This window comes from Brassica napus, chromosome A3, assembly GCF_020379485.1.
Source record: "Brassica napus cultivar Da-Ae chromosome A3, Da-Ae, whole genome shotgun sequence".
NCBI lineage: Eukaryota > Viridiplantae > Streptophyta > Magnoliopsida > Brassicales > Brassicaceae > Brassica > Brassica napus.
In genome coordinates, this window is record NC_063436.1 from 24,218,563 (window position 1) to 24,244,062 (window position 25,500).

Below are 25,500 nucleotides of genomic sequence, written 5' to 3' on the forward strand. Positions count from 1 at the left end.
AATCAGCAGAAGATCGTGAGTAAAATGCTAAAGACATTGGAGAATGCAAAAGGTGTTGATGGGAAAGGGACTCGGGTTTATCTCTTTGTGTTAGAGTGTGGGAACCGGGTGGTGTCTTCGTTAAGCTAGCTAAGTGGAATAGATTGGAGACTTGTCATGTATATGGTTGGCTGATGAGAGTGATAGGTGTTGGTGATGTCAAGTTTGTCAAGAACCAGAATGCAAGCTTGCTATCTGTTGTGGGTGTGATGAACCTTGCTGGTCACGAAGTGCTAGAAATGCAGGAATGTTTTTATAAAACATGGAAGGATAAGTACAAGAAGATAGAGCACAAGGAATGTTCCAAGAGTTGGTTCGTTTTATTTTCAAAATCAAATGTAATACAAGTTCTGCTTCTTCACAAATTTCACTTTCTTCAACAAATGAATTTCACCTTCTTCAACAAATGAATTTACCCTAGGGACCAACATTAAGTCCCACCAATAATCTTAATTTTCATTAAAAGTCCTTAACATTGTCCTAAGCTAAAAATAATAATAAAAAACACCAAGGACCAAAAAAATAGGGACATGGATAATCATGCTCTTAGCGATTATATAAGTTCCATTTTCCCCCATAGTTGTGTCTTCTTGTCCTAACCACGCTCTTCAATAAAGTCATTTCCCTAACGTTCTTGGCAAAGATATTTTCGACCTTTCAATGTCAGAAGAACTTCAAGAATCAGAGGTTATATTTTCCGATGAATATTATACCAGGAACAAGAACAAGAATAGCATCGACGAGAACAACAAAACAAAGACGACGGCGATGGAGAAAAAGTCATCTCCGGTGAGAATCCCGTCGAGAAGTATTTTCCGGCGTGCGGAGGAGGAGGAGGAAGAGGAGGAGGGAGAGATCACTCCGCCACATATAATCATCGGAAAGCGAAGAATGGAGGCGCAAATGGCGTTTTCCTTTTGTACACTCAAAGGGAGAGAGTTGAGTCGTCACCGTAACTCCGTTCTTAGGATGACCGGTTTTTTGGAAGTATAATTGAAAAAATTTCCGGTTTAGTTTGCTCTAGTTTGGTTCGGTTTCATATCGTTTTTCTTTTTTTTTTTTTTTTTTTTTTTTGGATCAACTCATATCGTTTTTCTCAATTCTTCCTTTGGGGTGTATACAACAGCACAGAAAAGAAACAACGGAGAACGATTTTTTCCTTTACTTGGTGAATGAAAGTTTCAAGTAATAGGAATATATTTTCCCATGTTTTATCCGGTAACAGTAAGATGTTAATCTTTTAATATTATTTATATTAACTTATTGTTTGGTTTCTTGAGAAGAGGAAAAACCATAAGAATCAAATCTTATGTTTAAATGAGTTATATATGGGTTTGCTTGTGAAGTAATTGGTTTCTTGGCTTGTAAAATTTGTTTTTGGTCCACATCCGTGGGATTCTCCAATCTGCTTGCTAACATGAACCATAAAACTTTTTTTCGCTATTGTGAACTCACCAGAAAATCGACATCTGGGAAAGGACTGTTAAATTAAATACATGATTTGTTTAAATAAACCAAATTGATACCTTAAAAAATCAATCTTACTTTTGGTTGGGTATATGCAGATGATCCAAATATATATACTGATCAACATGGACTTTATTTTATGTTCATGGAACGTTACATGTCATCTATTGAACACACGAGTTAAAAAAAGTAGTTGCTTAATTACAATTTATAAAGTTCAGATCAATTAGTCATTCGAGTATACGACTAGTCACGAATGACTAATATATCTGAACATATAAATCGTCAGCAACTACGACTAATCACTCGTATACTCGTAGTGTATGTTTAACTTCAACCTATTTATTCATTAGCTCCTTCCCTATCTTTAGCTTTTATTGGTCCATAAGGACTACCATTTTTTATTTAGAATTGGCTTCCATAAGGACTATTTACTACTAGATTAAGACTGGTATAAGACCATCTCCAATGGCTTACTCTATTTTTTTACTCTAAAATAGGGTAACTCTATAATAGAGTTTGAGTTTGTTCCAATGGTACTCTATTTTAGAGTAGAAAATAGAGTGATGAACAAAAAAAAAAAACAAATTACTCTATATTTGGAGTAAACCTATTTTTCACTCTATTATAAAATAAGAAATAGAGTACCATTGGAGCAATTTTTACTCTAAACTCTATTTTAGAGTGAAAAATAGAGTGGGGTTGGAGATGCTCTAAGCTTAAACCTATTTCTCAAAAGCTACGATCTCAAGCTATATGACCGTTAGTCATATCCATGTAAAATTTATTTTGCATTTTAATAGAATACCATTAAACAATATAAATAGAATACCATTAAACAATATAAGGTAATAAAAAAATAAAATAGCAGATTAAGATTTTTATGGTATATCATAACGCAACAATGAAGCTTACGTTTTGGTAGATTTCGATTTTTTCATTAATTATAAAATTTTAACATGTGTGCTCTATATAAGAAATATTTTAAAATGTAAACGTGAAAACATGTTGAAATCTATAACAAAAACACTATATATATACATACTCGGGAATCAATTCAACTAATTAATGCTATAGTTCAGCCGATACCACCGGCGTGGACCGGTTCCGCCTCCGTCTTTTCCGTGCTCTATGCACTTTGGTATGACTACCACCAAACTTCAACCGTCCTGTATCCCTAAACCGGTCCTTCTCAGCTGTTAAAATCACGCATTCCGGCGGAGGTACCGCGTATCGTACGGTATCATAACAATAGGAATAATACATGTAACGCTCTCTGAACCGTCGCATTGCAGCTGCTTGTTTAGGACTAATGGTTGAGTAATCGCTGGTCATGAGAAGTTGGTCCGAGGCAGAACAATTGATATTGTTGTAGTTATCTCTCGTGACGGTGGTCAGTGACTCGGAGACATTACAACCGTCAAGAGCAATGTCTTTGAACTCAGAGACAAAAGGTGAAAATGTGTAATCGACTCCGAATTTACCGCCGGAAGTAGCCCAGCTTGAGGCGTCCCAAATGGTTGCGTAGAGAGACATTGGCTTTTGTGGGTAGTCTCCTCTCATTTCTTCTTTTCTTTTAATTTCTCTAATTGGCACATCGTCTACCCAAAATCTGTAAATTATAAATTAAACAACATTGTTATATATTGAATTTTATCTTCCATATTTTTTCTAGGCTAATTAGAGCAAGTTTATCAATGTGATTTTCAAATCTTGTGACCTAAACCGATTCAGTCTTAATCAAACTAAATGTGATCATATTCATATATATACTATGCAAATCCAGAAATAAATCCAAAGTGAACAGGATCATTACTCTCATGCGTGTAAATGAGAATACATTTGAAATATGTTTTTGCCGTGTACATATTGCGGTTACATTTCATGCACACTATGAAAGCTATTCAAAACCACATGCACTATATTTTTCTTGACTGAAAAACTACTTTTCTAGATCACCTAACAATGAGTTTATTTTTTTTTTAAATTAGCTCGAAACAATACTATTTTACTCTCCAAATCATTTACCTAACAATTTTTAAAACAATGATTATAAGTTGTTGAGAATAAAAAGAGTGAGAAGGAGGAAACTAACATTATTTTGGTAGGGTTCCAAAGGATGCTATAACGGTGAAACTCCTTGGAAGGATCAAACCAAAGACGGTAACGTTCTTCACGGCCACGGCTTGTGCTACCGTTTCCATACATATTCGTCTGAAACCGCCACGGCTTCCCTTCAACGTTCCCTAAAAACTCTATGTCTAATTCGTCGTGGTTCTTCACAAACACATCGCCGTTTGATGTCTGGATGGAATGTTAATTCACATTCAATCACTTTTACTAAATTTTAAGAAATTGAAAAGATTAATGACTTACATAGAAGGCGACTACAAGACCGGCCGTGTTAGCTCCTGGCAACTTTATCAACGAACTGAAAAATCCATGTTGATACATGCTTGAAGATATGAATCCTGACCCTATGGAATTCATTTTGAAAATAATTTCGTATTAAATCTATATAATTAAAAACCCAACGACTTTAAGTAGTGACATATTTTCAAGAAAATTTATTAACAAAGTTGACAAACGGTGAAATAAATAAATTGCGTATGTCACATCATTTGCTTTTACATGAACATGATGATTGAATCTAGATCAAGATTTTGCAAAAGTCCTTTTTTTTTTAACTTTAATTTTGCAAAAGTTCATGTTTGGTAAAAGATGGTATAACCGCATGATCATGTGAAAACCTGATTGAATGTATGATACAAGATGGTTTAATCGCATAAGTATGTTATCACCATCGAGTTACCATTCCATTCATATCCATTACTGTAATGTCCATGCAACTCACAAAATTAAAAGTAGAGATTATCATCATCATCAAAAACCTAAAACTCGAGTCTCTTAACGTAAAACTAATTGTACTTCTTGAGAAATAGTTGTACTAATAATATCTAAATAATTACTTGAAAGACAAGAAAATTACCGGTGTATTTGTCGAGGAGTAATCGAACGCTGCGATCATCTGGAGATCGAATGAGATTAGATTCACCAAATAAATGAGAAAGACCTTCATCGAAGAATATAGGATTTATGTTCTCCAATCCCAAAACACATCTCCAAGAAACGATCACCATCATCATCACCATCACCTTTAGTCGATATTTTAAATCACTCATAACTTCTTTTGTTCTCTTTGCAATTATGAAACACAAAGAGAAGATTGATTTGTTTTTCTCTTTCTATGACTGGTCTAAGATGTTTGTTATTGGTTTTCTTCTCTTATGATGGCGTCAAAGTGGGAACAAAGACCATAGAATTGTCTAAGTTTTGCTCCTATATATATACTTTCTTTTTTGGTTCTCAACTAGTTCCTTTGCCAACAATAGATAAGTAAATGTCACTATTGTTATATAGTAACCTATCTTGAACTTTTACCTTAGACTTTTTTATATAGTAAAGATATAATTCTAGAGCCGGTTAATTAAAAATGATTAATAATTTAATACGTTTTTGAAAGAATGGCGTGGAAATATGTTAAAAAGAATTAATACCAGAGATAGTGATGGCTGGAAGATCAATTGCAAAATCCTTGGTGAATATTCTCACAAAGCATTGTGTCTAGTGTTCTTTCATATAAAGAAAACAATTCTCATTCTACAGAACTCAAAAGTTGTGACTAGAGAATGAATGCTATTATAGAAATAAAATAAAAAGTTGTTTATCCGTTTGGGTTCATAAGATATATTCAAACTCCCAAAACGTTTATACAGAGAGTAGCATTCAGACAGAGAACTTGACGCCTTCATCATCTGCTGATGTCCCTTTAAACAATGCAAGCTTCCTTTTGTTCTCTAGCAGCTTCAAGGTCCACATTAGAATAGTCCTATCAATCCCTTCGAGTTCTGAAAAGAAAGAGAACATATTAGCATTCACATTGTACAAAACAAACAACAAAACCATACTTATACTATTCAAAGCTAATAAAACAAAACAGAGCATGTACACTACTATTCAAGATACAAACTTGAAGCAAGATGTGGAGATTGAACATATAGCTAATGAAAGATTAAATGGAATCACCAAACCGGTGGCTATGTCAATTGAACAATACACAACACAGAACTAACCATGGAGAGCTTACAGATGGTAAATGAGTTTGAGAACATGTCTGTTTCAAATATCTCAAAGTCTGAGACAAGTTTTTGTCAACTTACAATAAATCCCTAACTAAAACCGCCGAGGATAAGGTGAATCGGTCTGGAGAGTGGTACCTGACTCAGAGGTGGTGATGAACAATGAAGATGATTGATGCCTTGATAGAGAGAGAAAAAAACGCGAAGATGAATGTTTCTTTTTTTGGATTGATTACTTCCCCAAACCAAACCGGCTAAAAGGCTTGTTCAAAATTCAAATAGACAAATCCAAACCAGAGATATAACTAAACCGTAATTGACAAATTTAACCAAGAGAAAGAACCAAAACGAGCTAATAAATTCAGAAAATAACAGTCAAAAAAAGTTTTCACACAAAATTAGGCTGTTCAATATGGTAAAACCGAACCGTACCGAACCGAACCGAATCGAAATAGACAATATGGTTTGGTTTTGGTATATACCATATAAACCGAATGGATATAATTTTATAAAAACCGTAGGATTTGGATATGGTTTGGCATATAACCGATTAAACCGAATAAACCGAACAAAACCGATTAAAAGTAGAAACATGTAAATATGTATCTATTTTATAACAATACCTGAAAATATATTTGTTACATAAGTTAAATTTGTGTTAATAACTATTACCATAATTTTATAGTAATAAAGAACCTTAATTTGTAAAACACTTAAACTATAATTAAATAACAATACATCGCAATTCAGACATCTTATTTTCTAAGTCTTTTTTTGATCTTTTTGCTTTATTTTAGTATTCACTAAATTAATATGAAGATTATAAATTTGATGGACAATAATTAATGAAAATTTTTTAATAATTTTTTTCTTATCTATAAACAAACAGAGTTTCGTGTTCAGTTAAAAAAACATGACTTTAATGAACACTAATATGGAAAAGTGGAAAAACTTTTTTTTCATGTTTATGTTTTGTTTCATATTTTTATTTTTAAAATTTCAAGCTTTGATTTTAGTTATAGATTTGATTATTTTATTTGATGGTAGAAACATTTTTATTTTTTTGTTCATTTATTTGAACATGTAATATATTTTAATAAATGATTGTGTTGACAGTATGACTCTAAAATTCATATAATATTATCTCAAACTGAATAATTGTGTTTTTTGGTATAAAACCAAAAACCGACGGTATATAAACCGAACCGAAGTAAATATGGATTTAGAATGGTAGTTATATTTTACTAACCGAAATACCGAAAACCGAAAAAAAACGAACCTAAACCGAACCGATATCCGGATTGACATAAACTATACATCTTTGTGCTTTGTCAGTTACTAAGCAGGCATTTACACTATTTGACGCATTGTAAAGAGGATATATAAACAAACCCTTTTTTAACTATGAACTGATGTTACAGAAATAAACATTGATATATCGAATCAAGAAGAAGCTAAAGAAGTGAGCATTTCCAAAGAGCCACCAAACACTTCTTTTTTTTATGTGACAGAACATATATGAAGTTTGATGGTAATTTCTCAAGGGGGGTTGTTAAGGAGTCATACACTATATTATTAACCTGACTCCAGATTTGGAACTATAGCTGAAGAGAGCTCTATATGCGAAACCCGAACCGCACCTATAAGCCTCTCCGGCAATTCTTCCGGTGCATTTGCCTGCCAAAACCAAACCAGATTTGTTCGTATACATTATTACAATAACCCCAACTACTTGAGAGTAAAACCTATAACATTATGTGTCCGTTTGTCACCTGTACAAGGAAAGCCATTTCTACAACCAACGATGTGATTACACCAATGACAAGACCCAACACTCCATTTGCAACGGTTGATGAACCAATATCCACATCAATCTACACACATGAATCATTGAGTTATTAACGGTTACAGAGAGCTTCAAATTCAACCCTATATAACTTCACTCACTTCTAAGTATGTCGGGCCACGAATGTAGTTGCAGTCCACTGCTTTTCCAAGGAGACATGGAGTGCTTCCCACGCTTTGCCGTACTATCCATGACCCCTTGTATAAATTTTGGTTAAGTAAGGAAAAAATGTCAATATACTTGTTAGTTGTAATCACAAAGAGAAAGAGAGACGAACATACCTTAGGAACTAAAGGTATAAGCTTTAGTCTACTATTCCGGAATTCATCATCCCCATCGACAAATCGTTGCAACAGAGACCCAGGTACAAGTTCTTTCGTCACAAAATAAAACACCATACTGTAGTGTGTTGACCCTGGAACCTATACAAAGCCAAAAAAAGGTTTTAAACATACATAGATATGACTTTGAGGTTTGTACATTATGTTCTGAATCTAAATAATAGTTTGGTTGGCAAAAACTTACTTGAACATTTACCACCATTGAGAATAAACCTTTCTCTGCAGCAACCTGAACACATTTATCAAAAGACTCAATAATCATGAAGATTTCTTTCTAAGACGAATCCAAAGGCAAGAGAATAGTATGGGAAGGGAAGCATTTGAAGATTTGATTGTAATAGTCTCTCCTTTAGGTAACTAAAGAAGGAAGTTAACGAACAAAAGTCAAGATGTAATGTATCTTACTTGTGCTGCACAGCCCTTACGTCTAGCCACATGATCTATTCTTTTACTGTCTTTGAACCAGTCGACAGCAACAAGATCCATAAGATGCTTCCCAGCAGGAATCTTCAGCATAGGATTAAATAGACAGGAACTGAAATTAGCTGGATACAAGAACCAAAACATTCTAAAGAACTAAGTCAAAAAGGTTCACCGACCTTTCTTTTATCATCACAGAAATTCTTGCTACGAACTTTGAAGTTGTTCCCATCAGAAGTCCTCCAGCAGTTACGTGCATTTTCGTTTTCATTCCGCTTTAGGTTACCGGAGAAGCATGACAGATCAATCTTGTGAGCAGGTTCTTCTTCTGAATTTTCAATTCACATAAAACTATTAGATCTCAGGGTAGAATTTTTATACTTAAATCATAAGGTGCTCACCTGTTTTCTTGACATCAGTCTCTATCTTACTTGTTTCACCCTGAAATTGTACACAAGAATGACGATTCAATACCACATGCAGCTTAATATTAGATGATGAAAAGGCTTGATATTCAAACCTCTTGTTCTGATTCAGCGATCTGAAACTCATCATCATCATCTGAGTCTTCATCCATGAGCACAGAGTTTCTGTTGGCGGCATTTGTTTGATCAACAGAAAAGGCAGACTGATGCAGAGACCTTCCACTCTTACTCAAGCTCAAGGAAGATGATGCCATGTTAACCATAACAGGGATCCGGGTATGAACACCTCTCTCATCTGTCTGTGAAAACCATTCCCGCAAACCTGTGATGTTACAACGGATGATAATAAGTAGCCAGTGGGATTCTCGTACCCTAAGGACCTGAACAAACCAGTGGAAAGGAAGCATGAGAGAACTTACCAGCAGCACTATTCAGCATTTGAAGAAGGCAATGTTGTTGAAATGCTGGAAGGTAGCCTGCGCCCCACCCTTTTAGATCAATTTGTATTAGATGTTGCACCTGTGTTCTAGGCCTCCCATTTCGGGGCTTTAGTGGGGCAATATTATATCCACCACCTAAGATAAACAACAAAAAATATAACAGTACATCAAAGATTATAACATTTTAGTTAATGCTGAGATATGTTTAGGTTCATAGACATACTCTCTAGATGAGCACGGACACATCCAGGTTGAGGACCACAGTTATCATGCTCCCTAGAACGGAACAACACAACTTCACAGAAAGAGCGAAATAAATAACCAACAAGCTATTATAAAAACTACCTTTCCAGATTATAGCATGAGTAAAGGAGGAAAGAAAGGTACCATAACTCCCATCATCATTCCGGCGCCAATAGCGGACATAACAAAGGTCACGAGGCCACACAACCCTGGAGCCATTTGATATAATTAGGATAAAAGAATCAAAGTAAACTAAATGGTAGAAAAAAAAATCAACGACAGCATACAATCTAGGCCCTTCAGGACAACCGAGTCTATTTAGCTAGAGATGTATCAAATTATCACTTGTCAGTTATTCATTAATAGATTATGTTCGGAAGGAGTGACTGTAACTGGACGATGATATTTTAGGTGCAACATTACATTGGAAACCAGTCGAGCAAAAGTCTATGATAGAGCACTGCTGTGTGACCATCCACCTCTTCCACTAAGCTACCATACTGAAAGCTGCAGTCCCACCTGCACCCCACAGGGAAAGAAAAAAAAGAGGAACAAAAATAACTTCAGGTACAGACCAGAACACTTAGAACAAAACACTTCTGGATGCATACTATAGACAGAAATGAAGAAAAATGAACACCGTGCAGACATGGAGAAACAGAAAGCAGAGAAGCACCTACTCATAACGAGTGCCATCCATGCTCATCACAAGTTCGAATACTTCCTCACATGTTGCCTCCACTACTCCAACAGCTTTCATTGCCCTGCTGTAGCTTCTCGGCTGCACATGTAGCACTCAAATTAGCGGTTCTTGTCTAGATAAAGTTTCTACATAATCAGCTGGCAATCACGCCACAAAGATGACAAGCTATTAGAAACTTCCATACAAGGTAATCAACTTCAAGAAGCTCTTCAAAAATCCGAAGACCTGTAGAAAAAACAGAAAACAAAGAAAGATTAAGGTCAAATTCTAGCTCTTTCCTTTACCAGTTCCTATAGAAGATATAGCAGATAACTAAGGAGAGCGCTTGATTCCACAAGTTCCACACAAGATATATAATTTTGTGATTTAACATGGGAAAATACTAAACGATGTTGCATTGCAACCCTGCAACACCACTAACCATTTTGGCACTGAAGAAGACGCCAGTGTTTTCTAGAGAAAGCTTGGTTATCAGAATTCTGGTTCGCCAACTCTGCATCAAACTCCTTAGTCCAGTCAAGTACAGATGGCGGGGGACCTGCACATTTGCTTGAGGTGATTAGATTACAGTCAGGACTGCAGCTGACCAGATTAGCTCATGAATAAATGATTTCGGAACGAACCATTCCCAATAGTTGTCCGTCTAACTAAACGACGCCTAGAGTCATCTTCATCCTCCGGTGCACTGAATCTTAATAAAATTGAAAATATTTAGTGCATAACTATATGCATATTACATATCAGATAGGGACTCACTGGCTTTCATAATCTGAAGATGAAGCAGTCCTTCCAGTATCCATTCCAGACTTATATTCAAATGCAACATATTGCTGACCATTTGGAACTTGAGACTCTTGATGCTGCGCCAGTGCAAACACACAGTGAGGTAAATCAGATAAAAGCACCAATGTACGCAAGTCTAGATAAGTAAATAGGCATATGACAGACCTGGTCTATAACAGACTCAATTTTCTCCTTCCACATAAGTGCTTCCTGGATGTTGAACGCTGCCATCTAGCAAAGAATATACTACTCCATGATTAACTAACAAGGTAAAAGGTAGTGGTAGCTATTTTGGGAAGTAAAGAGAAGATACCGTTATTCTATGGTGCTTTTCTTTCTTGTTATAGACAGACAACACGTAAACCATCTGCAGAATAGAGTTGACAGCACAAACAAATTTAAACGGCATTAGTGATGGTACAGTCAAGGTTATGATAAATAGGAAGTAAACTTGGCATGAAGAACCATCAACTGATTCACAACAAACATTATCAAATGTCTTTAAACTGCAGAAAGAGATTGTAAATGCTGTAAAAAGCTGCCCTTGCTTTAGATGACCTCTCTAATTTATTTGTTTAAGCTGTGGGAATTTTATAGCATACATATAAGCAACATGTGTGCATTAAATGTTAATATTCTCAAGAAACATGGAATACATTTGCTAACCAAATTTAGTTGAATCAAGTATTCTACATATTTACTTAGCTCAGATAAGTTTTCCTCACAACTAAGAAAATATTTCTCTACCAAGCAGCCACTCCTACTTCCTATAATAGAAGCCTTCTTGTCCTACTCATTAAGCCGGGAAGAGAAAATAAGCCTAAATTTTTTTCTGAAAACCAAAAAGGCAAAGAGATGTATTTATAAGAAAGCTAGCTTAAAGACATCATATCAAGATGAGTGGTTGCAATTCACAAAACCATATGCCATCAATCTATAAACCCTTGTGAGTGACAAAATAGTAACAGAAAGAGTAAAGTTAAGACTACTGACATGTCCATGATGCGTCTTCAAGCCTCGATCTTCAACTCTGCAGTTGCCATCAATTAACATGGTCTTGATAGGAACCTGTATTCACCACATGTAGAAAAGCATCATCATTCATCACTCACCCATGTACAAGAAGAAAACCCTGAAACTCAAATGGCAACTACACACACATCCCATAAGTTTATAGTAGACTTTTTTTTCCTATAAGCATAGTGCCTTACAGTCTACTCTACTATCTCACAAACATACTTGGAAACCCAGAGACATTTAAATTAAGAAACCCAAAAGGGAAAGTTTGAAACTTGCAACTAATACCTACTCAAAACAAGCAAATCAAACAGATACAATTAGATGAGGTTTAGACCTGAGAATACTGAGGTTTCTTCTTGTAATAGGCCAAAAGACGAGGCTCCAAAACGAAGTACCTCATGTGAATATACGACCGTCCGATCTTCCTCCTTCCATACCTCACCATCCACCCTTCGTACACTACCTTTGACATTCTCCTTGTCCGTACGAGAAGGAAGAACAAGGACACAACTTTCCCCACGGAAAACCGAAACTATGTGTATTTCCGCGGGAGATGATCATATACTACTAGGACATGACCTGTGTTGTTCATCGGAGCTCCGGCGCCGGAATCTGGTGTTGGATTCCGGCGAAGATTTTAAAGAGCTCAAAGTTCCGGAGAAAGAATCAAGTTTGTAGACGACGAAAAAATAAAGAGAAAGCGATTCAACTTTGACAGAAACAGAAAATTGATTTCTTCTTCAGGACAAAACTGTAGAGAGACAAAGAAACAAAATAAAAACTGATTTAAATGGACAACAAAAACTAATCACGCCAAAGATGTCTTCTTGTTGGATAAACAAACAAAACATAATTAATATGGTAATAAATTTGAGTACTCACTATAATTCATTAATTTAAAATTAAGACATGTCAAATCAGTTCGAAACACACATTTCCGATTTGTCGTCATGTATAGCTGACTATTGGAGGTCGCTGACGGCGAGCTTATATTCCGTTAGACACGACGACGTATCAACAAATTAGATGACGTGTGAGCCACATACCAAAAAGTTTATTTTTTTTTTTGCAGCGAATTATTCCTGCGTCAAATTTAAAAAACTCGTAATTTCAAAACTAATTACAGATCAATAACTGCATTAATAATTTTTTTTTTTAAAGAAATCACAGATCAATTTTGCAGTGACCAGATACGTATAGATTTAGCAGTGTATTGGGTTTTGTTTTGTTGTTTTATAAACATAAACAAATTTGAAAAAAAAAATATTACATGGTCCAGTGGTCTTGCTATGTGCTGAGCTAACGAATTCAAAACCTCTTAGTCACTAAATAAATGATATGAGTTAAAAGAAAACTTATAATACATGATGAGTATTGAGTGAAGAGGATGAAGTGCTTGAAGCATAACTACACTTATGCACTCTGTTTTCCTTTACCTAACCTGAACTGTCTGTCCATAAATGCTATTGCCAAACACCAAACCTCGCACATGTATCTATGTAACTGTAACATGGACTCACACACAAATGCTTCAGGTTTGTTTCATAGTGTGCCCTCCAACCAAGACAGGAAAGTAATTATTCAATCAAAATCTCGACAGGAGCGTCTCAGATGCTTGAGATCCTCGTGGTCTAACGTCATTACATAGCTGATGAATCTCCACGTTTCTTGTCTTTCAAACCTGAAAATAAAGTTTGACACATCTTTTACTGTTTTCTCTATCCACTTTGTCCTAACAAACAAAATGATCGATTCTATCCACTTAATAGAACAACATCTCCAGACTCCAATCTAGAGAATCGTTTATAATAGCACGAGACTGAAAAATGTTGGAATGCTCAGGATATAGAAGCCATAATTTATACCTTTTCTTGTATTAGCAAAACAAGAAATCTTAAGACAACAATATGTCTTATCAATGACAAGAAAACAGATAGAGAAGAGCTTTAAAACATTAATAGAGAAATAAACATATAGACAGTGAAATGTACCTTTGCGCATATAGAGAAGATGGATCCCAGAGCTTCCACAATCATGTGGAATGAACAAAGGCAAACTTTTCAAGTCAACGGCATCATCTAAGAGAGGAGGCTTCTTGTTAAAACCAGAGCACATCTCACTGACTTGTCTCTTCAACCCAACAAACTGAGGCATAACATCGCTCCACCCATCAATTGAAAGACTATTACCAAACAACTTAATAGCACCCTTTCTAGTTGCTTCTACAGCTAAAAAAATAACATGAAAAAGAAGTTCATCAGACGAAAGATTACTTGTAATCAAGAAATTTCATAGAAAGAAAGAGAGAGAGTGAGTGTGTGTGTATCTACTGTTATAAGGAGCTGCAAGAAGAAGGTTTGTGGGGAGACCAATGCCAAGACCAGCGAGCGTAATGCCAACACTGAAACCAACGCCGCAGCCAGCACCGACGTAGCCAATGACCTCAGGGCCAAAACCAGGTCCCCATCCGACGCCACAGCCAATGCCAATACCCATTCCCCAAAAGGCTCCATAAGTAGGATGAACAGGATTCCATTTCTCATACCTCCTGAATATACCCTTGATGATCATCACCACCTATGAAGTAGGTTTGAAACACAACCGTAAGATTACCATTGACCCACTAGAATGATGATCTTCAATACCCAAATCAAATGCACGTTGAAAGCTATAGACAATTAAACCAACACTATGTATAATATCACCAGCAAAGCATAAAGTAGATATGAGAAACCAGTTCACTTGGTGGCAAACCAGACAAATGATGAAAACAAACATTCAGACCAACTGGGATAAATCTAAGAAGAAACAGAGACAAATAACAGAACAGAACATCTAAGGTTTACCATTAATGGATTGCTGTTTCAGCTTTTCTCTTCCGTTTCGATCTTGTTCCTTCTTTGTTTTTCACCTTTGATTGGATTTGCATCAGCCTTTTCGCCGACGGTAACCACTCGTCGTTTAGCGCTTGGATAAAAGGAGGAGAAAAAAAGAACCGGTCCAGCTATGCTTGACCGTATAATTCGACCCGGTTTACCATCCAAAAATCAAAAAATTGAAATTAAATCAATAATTGGACCGGGTAAAGCGGATGTATACCGGATCCAACTGAACCAGCATTAGAGGATAAACCTTATCCATTTCCCCCCACTCGAAAACAGAACAGAGAAAGAGAACACAAAATATTTTCCTCAAGCAAGAGAGAACAGAACAAACACAGCTCCTTTGATGTTTTCTTGAAACCAGTACAAGAACATACTTCAAGAGTGTACATCTGCCAATCCCCAAACGCAGCTATAGCAATGATTAGAAAGTACCCAGGTACAACACAAATAGTCCCAAGTCGAACTTTATTGCAAACCATCAAGTCAATCGTCACGCATAATACAAACCATCACACGACCGAAAGTATGAAAAGAAAATGAAACAAGAGCTGCAGACGACACATGACCGTCGTGTAACTGAAAAGACATTAAGGTATTTGATTTTATGGACAAACCAGAGTATAGAGTAAGATATTTATCGTAAAAGTATTCTTCAGAAGAGGCTTGTGTTGAGGTTTTTTTTATTTTGGGTCAGCCGGCGACTTTCCTAGAGTAGGCATTGGTGGTGGATTGTGTTGGTCTAATGAACATGTCACGTGTTTCTCCTACACATCCTGCCTTCATCTGCAGCGGCTTCAGCTGCTGTTGCTGCATCACAGACACTGAGTGTCTTCTAGACACGGTTCCTCTGATGCTCATGTTCGAGAGCTTATCACCAGTTTCAGATACACCACGAGCGACACGGTTCTTGTTCACCGATGAACCTGCTGCATTACCTCCAATTGAATGGTTTTGTTTTAATCAAATGAAGAAAAACAACCATTGTACGTGTATAATAAGGGTGGTTTTAAGGTTTTTACTTACAAGGACTCTTTCTTCCGGGTGGTCTGTATATGGTGTCTTTGACGGAACTTCTCACAGGTTTAGTGTTTCTCGTAGCATCTTGTTTAGCCAAATCGAGTTTCCTATGGACACCACTACCAAAAGCAGCATTCGACTTTGGAGAAGAATGGCTGTTGAAGGTCTTAGCTTTAGCAAGAGACACTGGTTGCCGTTTAACTGGTTGCTGCTCGAATGATCCCCTTGGTCCAACTAGAAAACATCACGATATGAAATTTAGTTTTGCAACAATCTCAATACAGATATAGTAGTAATCCATATCCTGATATCGGCAACCAACAAACTAAAAATATTTTACCAGGCGGAGTTCTTGCAACAGATGGTTTGGGTCGGAGAGATGGTTGGACATAAAAGCAACTCTGCCACATGAAAACATGTTTTAATCAGCTGATCAAGAGTGGAGCTATAAGAAGAGAGTAATTTCCGGTGTACCTGAAAGAACGGGTGCTGCAGGGCCTCCGCAGCAGTCGGTCTGTTGCATGGATCCCAGGAGCAAAGCCGCTGAACGATCACGAAAACAGGTAAAGATTAGTGTCACGAAATATGTCCACAGCTATAGGGCAACTCCTTTTAAAAAAGTGTTAGTTACCGTAATAAGATTAATTGCATCTTTACTAGCAGATGGCATCAGGCTTGAAAGAGGAACGCCAGAAAGCTGCAAGATGACAACAGTTAGTCCTTGATAAAGAAAACTATGGAGGCTCAAGACACATTCAAGCTCGAATAATACCTGGGGGAATTGATAGTTTATGGTGTTTGCAAGATTAAGTCCCTCTAACCAGGTCTCTTCAGTTGGACTGCCTATGACATCACAGATTTTGTAGATTTCATCTGCTTCACTACAAGGATGATACGACAACATTTTCACTCGTTTATTAGCTTTTAACTCTGCAACATTTCTAACCACCAAACTACAAAGCAATCACTGCTAAGTTACCTAGCCCCTGGAAATATAGGACGAAGAGACAACAACTCAGACATAATAGCTCCCATCGCCCACATATCTGGAAAAGGAAAATTAGCAAATTGTTTAGCACTAGATCAATAAAGAGAAAATATATTTATTCCTTACAACAGTATGGATACTAACCAACTTTTGATGTGTATACATATGACTGAAGGAGTACTTCAGGTGCCCTATACCTATTAGTACAAACACTTTTGGGTCAGTACGGCAGCAATTTATAGCATCTAATCGACATATGACTTGTGAGTAAAAAAAGACTCATTGCAACAATAACAAAAAAAAAGAAAGAGAAGTGAATCTTACCAGCGTGTAGAAACATACTCGGTAAAAGGTGGACTCGAATTAACCTCCCTTGCCAGACCAAAATCAGCAATCTTGATGATGTCTTTAGAGACTAATAGATTTTCTGCAACAACCAACACAGTATAAAGATAGATTCTTGACAAAGTATTGAAACATGATCGCTAGAAAGACAAAGTGATTAAGGCGATCGATTACCTGGCTTAAGATCGCGGTGGAAGTAACCACGCTGATGCATATAAGAAAGGCCTTGGAAGACTTGAAAGCACCAGTTTCTAATATCAGCTTCTGCGAAAAGCTTTTTTCGATCCTTCATAAGCTGATAAAGATTGCACTCCTGATCAAGTACGAATGACATGCGCAGATTCAGTTAAATGAATTAAAGTGTACGCAAAAAATAGCAATCTACAAGCAGGAAGAAGTATACCATGTACTCAAAGACAAAGTATAGGATATCATGTTCCCGGATGACTTCCTTCAGCTTCACGATGTTTGGATGATTCATCCTCCTAAGGGACTAATAGGAGAAAAGGGGATGAATCAGTCAACATACGTTAAACAAGACAAAAGAGCATGTCAACAAAGGAAATTCACACTACCTTCACTTCTCTCAGATTAATGCATTCGTCCCATGAGTAGTACTTCTTTTTCATTTTCTTAATTGCAACCTGCTCATTGAAAACTTCAGTTGGTAAGAAAACCAAGAACAGAACATTATGCAGGCATATATAGCTCTCAAAGAAAGAAACATACAACTTCACCCGTTTGCTTATTGATAGCTCGCCAAACAGTACCAAAAGTTCCATCACCAACCTCTTTTATTAACTTGTACCTATAAATTCAGGTCAGGGAGAAGCAAAATTATAAGCAATATATCAAGGAGACATATACCAAAAGGTGTTAGAAAAAAGTTGAGAGATCTTTGAGCTACCTGTCCATATTCTCTCCGGTAAAGCAAAGTAACCTCTTTATTTTATTTTACTTTTTATGTATGTAAAGAACTTCTGAAAGATTTATATAGCATTAATCTTTCAGTAGTTCGTAGCAAGGACTGGACACCAAAGCAGTAAAACCAATGATTCTCCAGCTGGGTAGACTGACCGTTATTTACTTTGAGAACCAATGGGTTGACCATTAAGGAAAAAGAAAGAGAGCAAGAGAAGAGGAAAACACATACTGAGAACTCAAAGACACAAAGGAACCAAAATGTGTTGGCTAACAGGAAGGACCCGAAGCTCACAACAACTCAGGTAGGGGTTCAGACTCAAGAAAATAGCATCATGTAAACTTGAAAAGGAAATTGGTATATTCTTCTTCAACCAGCGCCCATAAGAACAAGAAATGGAAGAGGGGGCTAACAAAGCTTTTGTCAGCAGGGGGCAGATAAAGAGGTTTCTTTAGGACTATGCGAAGGAAGAATTTGCAGACTTCAACCTGAAAAAGAAACAAAATTTCTTAACTTTTAGCAGTTTTACCATTTCTTATACTGATTTTGCATTTACCAGTTTAAAAAAAGTGAAAATATCTAAATAAAATCAACTAAAACCTCCAATAGGAATATTTTACAAGGAACTAAACATGTACTAAATACATATCACGAACTAAAGTTCCAGCAACGGCAGTCATATAACGAGGGAAGCATAGTGTAGAACAAAAACAAAACTGTCAACAGCTTCAACTGAAAAAAAAAAACATACCTGTTTGCCTCACGCCTTCCCTAAAGATGATAGGAGAGAGTTTGAGAACTAAGTGCAGTTAACGAAAGAGCCAACAAGGAAATCAGAACGAACAAGAAACCGCCAATCAAGCGCTTCTTGGAAAGAGAAAAGCCGATGATGGAAGCAGCTTGGCCAGACGAGAACTTGCTCCATATCTCAGAAAAAAAACACACAATCCACCCAAAACTAAGCCTGATACAACCTGTACCAACGATATGAACCAATCAGATCATGCAAACCCCAAACACCTAGCAGGAACAAATCAAAATGCAGATGCGATCACAAATCACAAATCACAAGCATAAACTCCACTTTAGCTCATACAACATTTCTAATTCGAAGATATATCTATCAATTCCACCCAAATCGATCTCCGTAAACCCTAAAATTCAATCAATACATCAAATCAGCCTCCCCTACACACGATTCCACGCATACAGCTAAATTAAGAAAGAAAAAAAAGCCGAAATCAGATCCAATCTGATGAAAACGCGAAAACAGATTGATAATCAAATTCGCAATAAGCAAACACCAGAGACGGAGATTTGAGATCAAGTACCTCAGAGCCAACAGGCATAACCACCGTCGCCGCCGACGGAAATCCAGAGCTTCTGCTACCTCTTTCACCTTTCTACTTTTCGATTCCGTTACAGCAAATATCAATCCTTCCCTCTCTCTCCTCTCTTTCTGTGTGCGGTTACCTCGTGAAAGAGAATATTTTTCCTTGCCTTTGATATTGTGGTCTCGTTTAAAAAAAACTTATGATCTTCTGTGCAGCACTACATGAATATACGGTGTGCTTTTATATATAACCGTCGGATTATCAAGGGGTGATAGGAACCGTCCGATTATGAGGATTTTCACGGTATCTTTACGTGGCCGGCTCTTTACTCTTTTTCTTTTTATTCTTGCCTTCCACGATGTAACTGATATAAAATACTTATTTCTTTGACCTTTCGTGATTGTATTAAATATGATTCAGTAATCATGGCGGGAGATTAACAAAACTAGATTACACCTTAAATTTTGCTTGTTAATAATTTCATCGAACAAATAACTTCTTTACAAAAATCAAATGACAATTATATGGTTCGTTGATTTCATTATACGCTAAAATGAATTAAAAAAGTCAGGTTGATGTGAAATTGTGAATTGTGAACGAAAAAATTGGTAATCATAGTCAAATAATGGACTTTTACTTACTACCACTGTAAAATAATTTGGAGGGAAATAGATTTAAATAGTTGTGGGTGTTAAAATCTAGAAGAAAAACAAAGTTTGTTTCCCTCTAATATAAATTTAAACTTGTAGCATAATGCCCGAATATACGATTTTTGGAGGTATAAATTAAAGGAGATCGTTTACTTTTCGTCTTTTTAATTGGATTTCATGGACTAATGTCGATTTTTTTAGTATCCTTTTGTTTCAAAATATTTTTATAAAATTGTTATGTCATATTCAATTACAAACCTTCCACCTAACCAAGCCGACCATATTTACTTTTCAGTTTTAAAATACTCCCTATCATTCACTGTCCTTTAACTTTTTGGCTACAATATTAAAAACACGAACCAGATCATTACCACAAATGGTAGTCTTCTTTATTTGGTAGATATAATTGATGGAAAGATAAAACAAACACACAACTATTTTCTTTATGCAAGAGGAAAAGTTGGATAAAATTTGTAATTGATTAATGGACCACCAACGTAATAACGTGTAAAACAATACAACTGTATCTCAAATCAATATACCTAACTTTGGAGAAATCTCGACCTTAACCATTTAAAATTTAAAATTACAGTTTAAACAAAAAGATCAATAATATATTTCTCACCAAGCATATACTATAAGCAAAAATCGAAAGTTGATAAATATGCTGGGATAATAAAATAAGAAATGGCAGCTGCTTTAAACACCTTTCTTGGCTTTGAAGCAAGACAAAGAACCTATGTTTGTTGTAGTGACTTTGTTCTCAAGAAACCTCCAGGACACACAAAACCAAGGCTTTAAGCTTAAGCTTAAGATTTTGCCCCTCTCACTTTTTTACTATTTTGTTTCTGACGTAGCGTTAGAAGAATACCACAGCTTCTTCTGGCAAATCAAGAGCTTCTCATTCTCCGATTCGGACTCTGTTTGTTCCTTACGGCAACTCCATCTCAGTCCTTTAGCAACCGATGCAATATTATCCACGAAATAGCTCGACTCGCGTATAATCGCATACCCATTAGGACGCAAGATCCGATCCATTTCCAGCATTACATACTTCATCTCACACCTGCATAATAACATATCATTACTTAGCACTTATATCACAGCATCAACGAGTTTCAAAGGCTTTGAGAATTACCTTTGGCTCTCAGATGTAAACAAACCATCAACGTGAAGAAGATCGTAAGTTCTTGGATACGTCGAAAAAGCCTCACACCTGTCACACAACATAACGCATTATGTATGCAAATTCAAATTGATTAAAAAAAAGTAGAAAGAATAGGCTTTTCTAAATTTTACCAGTCGTGATATGTTCCAATCAACCCACGATCAAACACCACAGGAAGCGTATTCGCAGCGTAAGAGGAAACAACGTTCATAACCCACAAAGGATCATCGACCAAAGCAGCAGCCAAACCACCATAAGCAGTGTTCATATCCATCACATTCCTTATCTTATCAGACCCAACAGCAGGCAACAGCTTCTTGTAATGCTTAGCCCTCGCTTTCCACTTGCTACCATCGCGCTTAAACAAACCACCGTTCCCTCCAGGAACATCAGAGATCCTCTCAGGAGTCGCGTGCAGTCTCTGAGGCCATTTGGGTGTAGACTCCAACCCCGTCTTCTTAAGCTTAGGGCTCGGAACCACCACGCAAGGGCGTATGGGAGTGTACCAAGCGGAGTCCGGCTCGAGGCTGTCGTCGCATTTCGGCGGGTACGCGTCGGGGTCGTTAGACAGCTTGTTGTAGCACGTGTTGTCTGAAGATTTTTGCCACACCGCGATGTCGTCTTTCTTGGCGTACATTTTGAAGCACATTGAGGTTAAGAGATCCTGGAGCTTCTCGTAGTTTGATCTCTGCGCTTCGACGGTTGTGTCCCATCCTTTCCAACGGTTCTCGTAGTTGACTGGGGGACCGGATAGGACCCAGAAGCCACCGGGTCTTAGGATACGGTGAACCTCCAGGAGATAGACTCCACCTGAAGTCAGCAGCAAAGAGAAAAATACTTACATGAGTTTTCATCGTATTATCAGATAATGATTAAATGGGTAGCCGACAAAAAAAAAATTAGAAAATCAAGATAGCTCTTCATTACCAAACTCAGTCCATGGAATAAGGCATCTTGAGCAATGAGCCATGTCGAATGAGTTTGAAGGGAAAGGGAGGCGTTGAGTTGAAATGATGCCGAGTATCGCAGGGATACCACGTTCTAGAGCAAACTGGACTTGAGCTTCGTGGTTATCTCTTGGGGCGAGTGACACCGTGAGGATACCACGGTCCAATAAGTCTCCTCCCCAGCTTGCAACCTTTAAAACAGAGCAAAAATGTAAAAAGTTGAAGAAAAGGAACCTCTAATGTTTTAAGTTGAAATTTCAAGAAAATGTATAAACTCACCCCACAGCCAGTGTCAATGGCAGTTCGTATAGTCCCATCTTTCATTTCAGGGATCAGGTCTTGCATTAAATCGACGTAAGCACTAACTCCATTTGGAAACATTGTGCCTCCACCAGGGAAATGGAATTTATCACCCTCTTTCTTTAGCCAATGCTGGTTAGATTTTTGTTTGTTAATCCAATCATATGGCACATTCCTGAAATTAAATCACATCAAATTGTCACTTAACTTTAAATATGTGAGGACAGGAGAGATCTAGAGAAGCAATATTTACCTGTACCAACATTCATTTTTACTCTTAGGCCATCTTATTGGTGACTTATACCCATTAGGAGGAGGGACTAGACATTGCTTTCTATCAAACACAGGAGGACAATGACGTTCCATGAAAGTAAGCCTGTGAGTACCATACTTCTTCCATTTCTACCACCATGCCAAAATTGAAAAATAAAAAAAAATTAGCTAAATATATTTTTCAAGATTGATCAAGGACTAAAGTATACTTAAGAAAATTGAGTGTACCCTTGGATCCGTGCAGGGAGTGTAATCTTGGTAGTCACTACTGCACTCTGGAAAAGAAACAGATTTGACTTGAGGAGAGTTATCAACAACATCCAAGGAAGATCCAGCTTTTGCAACATCGTTGACTTGGAGTTTGTTCTTTCCACAGTAAAGTCCACCAAGATAGAAAGAAAGCCCACATAGCAGAATCAGTAAGACTGTCTTGGGCAAGATCTTTGTTGAACCTCTCTCAGCTTTCTCGTACTTGTCATCGTTATCCTTCATCGCCTTTGGACTGAATTAAAGATATAAATAGAATTTTTTCTTTTGTTAGAAACTTGACAACACCAGCAAAAAACCAAGAACTAGCCGTAGTCAAGAACAAATATAACAATAACTCATGTAAAAGGTCAAAACAACAGTTTGGATCAAGAAATGACTAGACAAGTACAGCATGAAACACTGCCATTACCAAAAGAAATTTTACTAAAGAGGAAAGATAACTTTTTGGGTAAATCTTGAATAAACAAATGATGGGACAGACACTCTTTTGACAAATGAGTGACTTGAGGAAACAAAAGGACGTAGAGATCTAATAAAGGGACAAAACAACAACGTTGCCGACATATAGAGAGTGTTGCTTTAATGTTAATCACATGGTGTTTGGGTCCCAGATTCGACCGCCATAAGAGCATCAGCATTAGTGAACCCCTTGGAAGGGGTTCACAAAGCATTTTTTTATTATTATTTTTTTTCTGTTTATTTTTGTTTTTAAAAAAAAAAAAAAAAAAAAAAATTTATAACCGGACCAACCGCGGGCCGCCACGTGTCGTGGGGCCCGCGCTACAGTGATGATCCGGGTTCAGTGCAGTGAACTTCTAAGAAGGAGGTTCATTGCTTTTGTTTATTTTAATATTTTTTTTTTTTCGAAAACTGTGTGAACTCCCCATGGAGTTCACTAATGCAGATGCTCTAACATGCTCTATCAAAGTAACAAACTCAAGGAGGACAAAAAACAATTAGATGGATAATAAATAATAAATGCATACACATGAATGATTTTATTTTGTCACTGACACATGAATGATTTAGAAAATAGAGATAACGTTTGAAAGTGTTTCTTCAGTTTCGCATTTAAAACTCTAAAAGCTTGCAGACAGCTAAAAAGGCACAAAGGGGAGTCAGGGGAAGAGAACTAGCATTAATCATTACTTGGCAGACACGGAAAGTCTTTAATCTTTTTGTATTTTACACATACAGTAAAACCAGAGAAAGCAATAGATGAAGACGAAACACACAGAAAATTAACAATGAATGAGTCAGTACTCACACACGAAAACAAAACTTAATGATATGCAATCAAACGAACACAAATGAAGAAGAACCACGGATAAAACTTTAGATCTGGTTTAACCTTGGCTTGAACTAGAATAGAAAATCAATGAAGAACACAAATTAAAAACGAAGTATGTAATTACCGTAGATAATAATTCTAATGGTCTCCTAGAATTCCTGAGGAGAGGATTTTCTGGCGACGGGGAGAGACTTCAATTCTCTCTCTTTTTCGATTTTTTTTTTCTGAAAAAATCCAATGAAAAAAATATATTATGGGGAGAGAGATGAAAGATTGCAGAGAAGCTAATGTTAACATATATAGCTTCTTGGGTGTACACACAATTATTAATTATTTTCTTTTTTTTCCCGTTCACTCTGTGTCTCTCCTTTCGTTTTCTATCTTTTTCGTTAGTTTAATTCTGACTATTATTTTCCACTTAATTTCACTGTTTGTTTTTATCTAAATAATAGTCACATGTTGTGTTCTTTATTACGATTCAATACTATTCTCTACCAAAATACTTCCGGTGGATATAACTAATTTCTAATGAGAATATTACCACACACTAAAACAAAACTGTAAATTATAAATTATCGAGAACAATAACAAAACAAAAAAGAAAAGCTCTCTAGAAACAAACGCTCTAAAAACAAACTCAGGAAACCTTGTTCAGCTCCGGTGTCCGGCGTCCTCAGCTGGTACCGGAGGCGCTCTGTTTCTTTCCTTTAGATCTATGCTCCGCCCTCTTCTTTCTCTCTCCCTCCGATATGCTATTGACTCTGGCGAAGGGATACGTCGACGGCCTCCTGCTCCGCTCGAGAGGTTCGCAGATCCGGTGACAAGGTCCTTCCCTGGAGCCACGGCGAGGTAGGTTGACAGCGTTAGAGCACGGAGTCGGCTTTTTAGGGTTTCGTGCCCAGATCTATTTTCCCCTCCAGATCTGGTCCTCGATGGAAGAAAGCGGCGGAGTCCTGTTGCTCTGTCTCTGCTGAGGTCTTTGCGCTGGTGTCTTCAACTTCGTTTCCCCTTGTGGGTGACTGGGATTCTTGTTGTAGTAGAGAAGAGTGGCGAGGGGGTAGGTGTTGAAATCGTACCGAGGAGGTTTGGGGCGGCGGTTGTTTACTTTCCTCGTCAAAGAGTGCACCAGAGGTTCTTTTACTCGGTGGCGCGTGCAGGATTGTGTGTTTGCTGTGTGGTGGCGCGTGGTCTCTGGTTCCGGCGTGTGACAGGTCGTCGGGCTTCGTTTTTGCCTTGTCGTCTAT

General features: G+C 37.0%; 6 protein-coding genes and 1 long non-coding RNA gene across 15 annotated transcripts; 1 reads left to right on the forward strand and 6 right to left on the reverse strand.

Annotated features, from left to right (window-relative positions):
• Positions 1-425: 425 nt before the first annotated feature.
• Positions 426-1,090, forward strand: LOC125607122. The gene has a single exon (XM_048776873.1). It carries the CDS (start codon positions 700-702, stop codon positions 1,030-1,032), a length of 333 nt encoding a protein of 110 aa, XP_048632830.1. The 5' UTR covers positions 426-699; the 3' UTR covers positions 1,033-1,090.
• Positions 1,091-2,303: 1,213 nt separating this feature from the next.
• On the reverse strand, positions 2,304-4,883 carry LOC106444424 (probable xyloglucan endotransglucosylase/hydrolase protein 29). Of its 2 annotated transcripts, XM_013885896.3 has the most exons (4): positions 4,496-4,883; positions 3,883-3,983; positions 3,602-3,810; positions 2,312-3,118 (listed from the first exon to the last, which is right to left on the reverse strand). In XM_013885896.3, the coding sequence occupies exons 1-4, from the start codon at positions 4,686-4,688 to the stop codon at positions 2,578-2,580; spliced, it is 1,044 nt and encodes a 347-aa protein (XP_013741350.2). In that variant the 5' UTR covers positions 4,689-4,883; the 3' UTR covers positions 2,312-2,577. The 2 variants fall into 2 exon arrangements, with proteins under 2 accessions (XP_048632831.1, XP_013741350.2); XM_048776874.1 differs by lacking the exon at positions 3,883-3,983 and having other exon boundaries at positions 2,304-3,118; positions 4,496-4,585.
• A 299-nt stretch (positions 4,884-5,182) lies between these two features.
• LOC111214695 lies at positions 5,183-6,150 on the reverse strand. The gene is made up of 2 exons (XR_002664047.2): positions 5,784-6,150; positions 5,183-5,414 (listed from the first exon to the last, which is right to left on the reverse strand). It is a non-coding gene; the product is annotated as an uncharacterized LOC111214695 (long non-coding RNA).
• An 870-nt stretch (positions 6,151-7,020) lies between these two features.
• Positions 7,021-12,691, reverse strand: LOC106440320 (protein ENHANCED DISEASE RESISTANCE 2). 3 transcript variants are annotated; one of them, XM_013881961.3, is made up of 22 exons: positions 12,201-12,691; positions 11,840-11,914; positions 11,160-11,213; positions 11,012-11,077; positions 10,820-10,923; positions 10,687-10,748; positions 10,485-10,601; positions 10,248-10,288; positions 10,041-10,141; positions 9,784-9,879; positions 9,505-9,569; positions 9,341-9,412; positions 9,097-9,252; positions 8,773-8,999; positions 8,654-8,693; positions 8,432-8,580; positions 8,238-8,339; positions 8,017-8,061; positions 7,773-7,913; positions 7,593-7,688; positions 7,418-7,519; positions 7,021-7,322 (listed from the first exon to the last, which is right to left on the reverse strand). In XM_013881961.3, exons 1-22 carry the CDS (start codon positions 12,336-12,338, stop codon positions 7,221-7,223), a joined length of 2,151 nt encoding a protein of 716 aa, XP_013737415.2. In that variant the 5' UTR covers positions 12,339-12,691; the 3' UTR covers positions 7,021-7,220. The 3 variants fall into 3 exon arrangements, with proteins under 3 accessions (XP_013737415.2, XP_013737414.2, XP_022572520.2); XM_013881960.3 differs by having other exon boundaries at positions 10,687-10,754; positions 12,201-12,689; XM_022716799.2 differs by lacking the exon at positions 12,201-12,691 and having other exon boundaries at positions 10,687-10,754; positions 11,012-11,092.
• A 384-nt stretch (positions 12,692-13,075) lies between these two features.
• On the reverse strand, positions 13,076-14,967 carry LOC106440318 (cadmium-induced protein AS8). The gene is made up of 4 exons (XM_013881956.3): positions 14,713-14,967; positions 14,197-14,443; positions 13,858-14,094; positions 13,076-13,547 (listed from the first exon to the last, which is right to left on the reverse strand). The coding sequence occupies exons 1-4, from the start codon at positions 14,713-14,715 to the stop codon at positions 13,507-13,509; spliced, it is 528 nt and encodes a 175-aa protein (XP_013737410.2). The 5' UTR covers positions 14,716-14,967; the 3' UTR covers positions 13,076-13,506.
• Positions 14,968-15,199: 232 nt separating this feature from the next.
• On the reverse strand, positions 15,200-19,610 carry LOC106440316 (cyclin-dependent kinase F-4). 3 transcript variants are annotated; one of them, XM_048776881.1, is made up of 16 exons: positions 19,355-19,610; positions 18,775-18,997; positions 18,009-18,511; positions 17,831-17,909; positions 17,677-17,745; positions 17,505-17,594; positions 17,276-17,414; positions 17,081-17,183; positions 16,901-16,953; positions 16,748-16,814; positions 16,541-16,649; positions 16,400-16,465; positions 16,243-16,311; positions 16,109-16,169; positions 15,775-16,002; positions 15,200-15,674 (listed from the first exon to the last, which is right to left on the reverse strand). In XM_048776881.1, the coding sequence occupies exons 3-16, from the start codon at positions 18,014-18,016 to the stop codon at positions 15,442-15,444; spliced, it is 1,374 nt and encodes a 457-aa protein (XP_048632838.1). In that variant the 5' UTR covers positions 18,017-18,511; positions 18,775-18,997; positions 19,355-19,610; the 3' UTR covers positions 15,200-15,441. The 3 variants fall into 3 exon arrangements, with proteins under 3 accessions (XP_048632838.1, XP_048632836.1, XP_048632837.1); XM_048776879.1 differs by having other exon boundaries at positions 15,200-15,686; XM_048776880.1 differs by having other exon boundaries at positions 15,200-15,677; positions 19,355-19,609.
• Positions 19,611-20,467: 857 nt separating this feature from the next.
• Positions 20,468-24,605, reverse strand: LOC106440314 (probable methyltransferase PMT21). Of its 4 annotated transcripts, none has more exons than XM_048776875.1 (8): positions 24,381-24,555; positions 22,924-23,197; positions 22,676-22,824; positions 22,402-22,597; positions 22,103-22,313; positions 21,307-21,985; positions 21,146-21,223; positions 20,468-21,073 (listed from the first exon to the last, which is right to left on the reverse strand). In XM_048776875.1, the coding sequence occupies exons 2-8, from the start codon at positions 23,185-23,187 to the stop codon at positions 20,845-20,847; spliced, it is 1,806 nt and encodes a 601-aa protein (XP_048632832.1). In that variant the 5' UTR covers positions 23,188-23,197; positions 24,381-24,555; the 3' UTR covers positions 20,468-20,844. The 4 variants fall into 4 exon arrangements, with proteins under 4 accessions (XP_048632832.1, XP_048632833.1, XP_048632834.1 ...); XM_048776876.1 differs by having other exon boundaries at positions 22,924-23,246; positions 24,378-24,551; XM_048776877.1 differs by having other exon boundaries at positions 22,924-23,250; positions 24,381-24,446.
• Between the last annotated feature and the right edge of the window lie 895 nt (positions 24,606-25,500).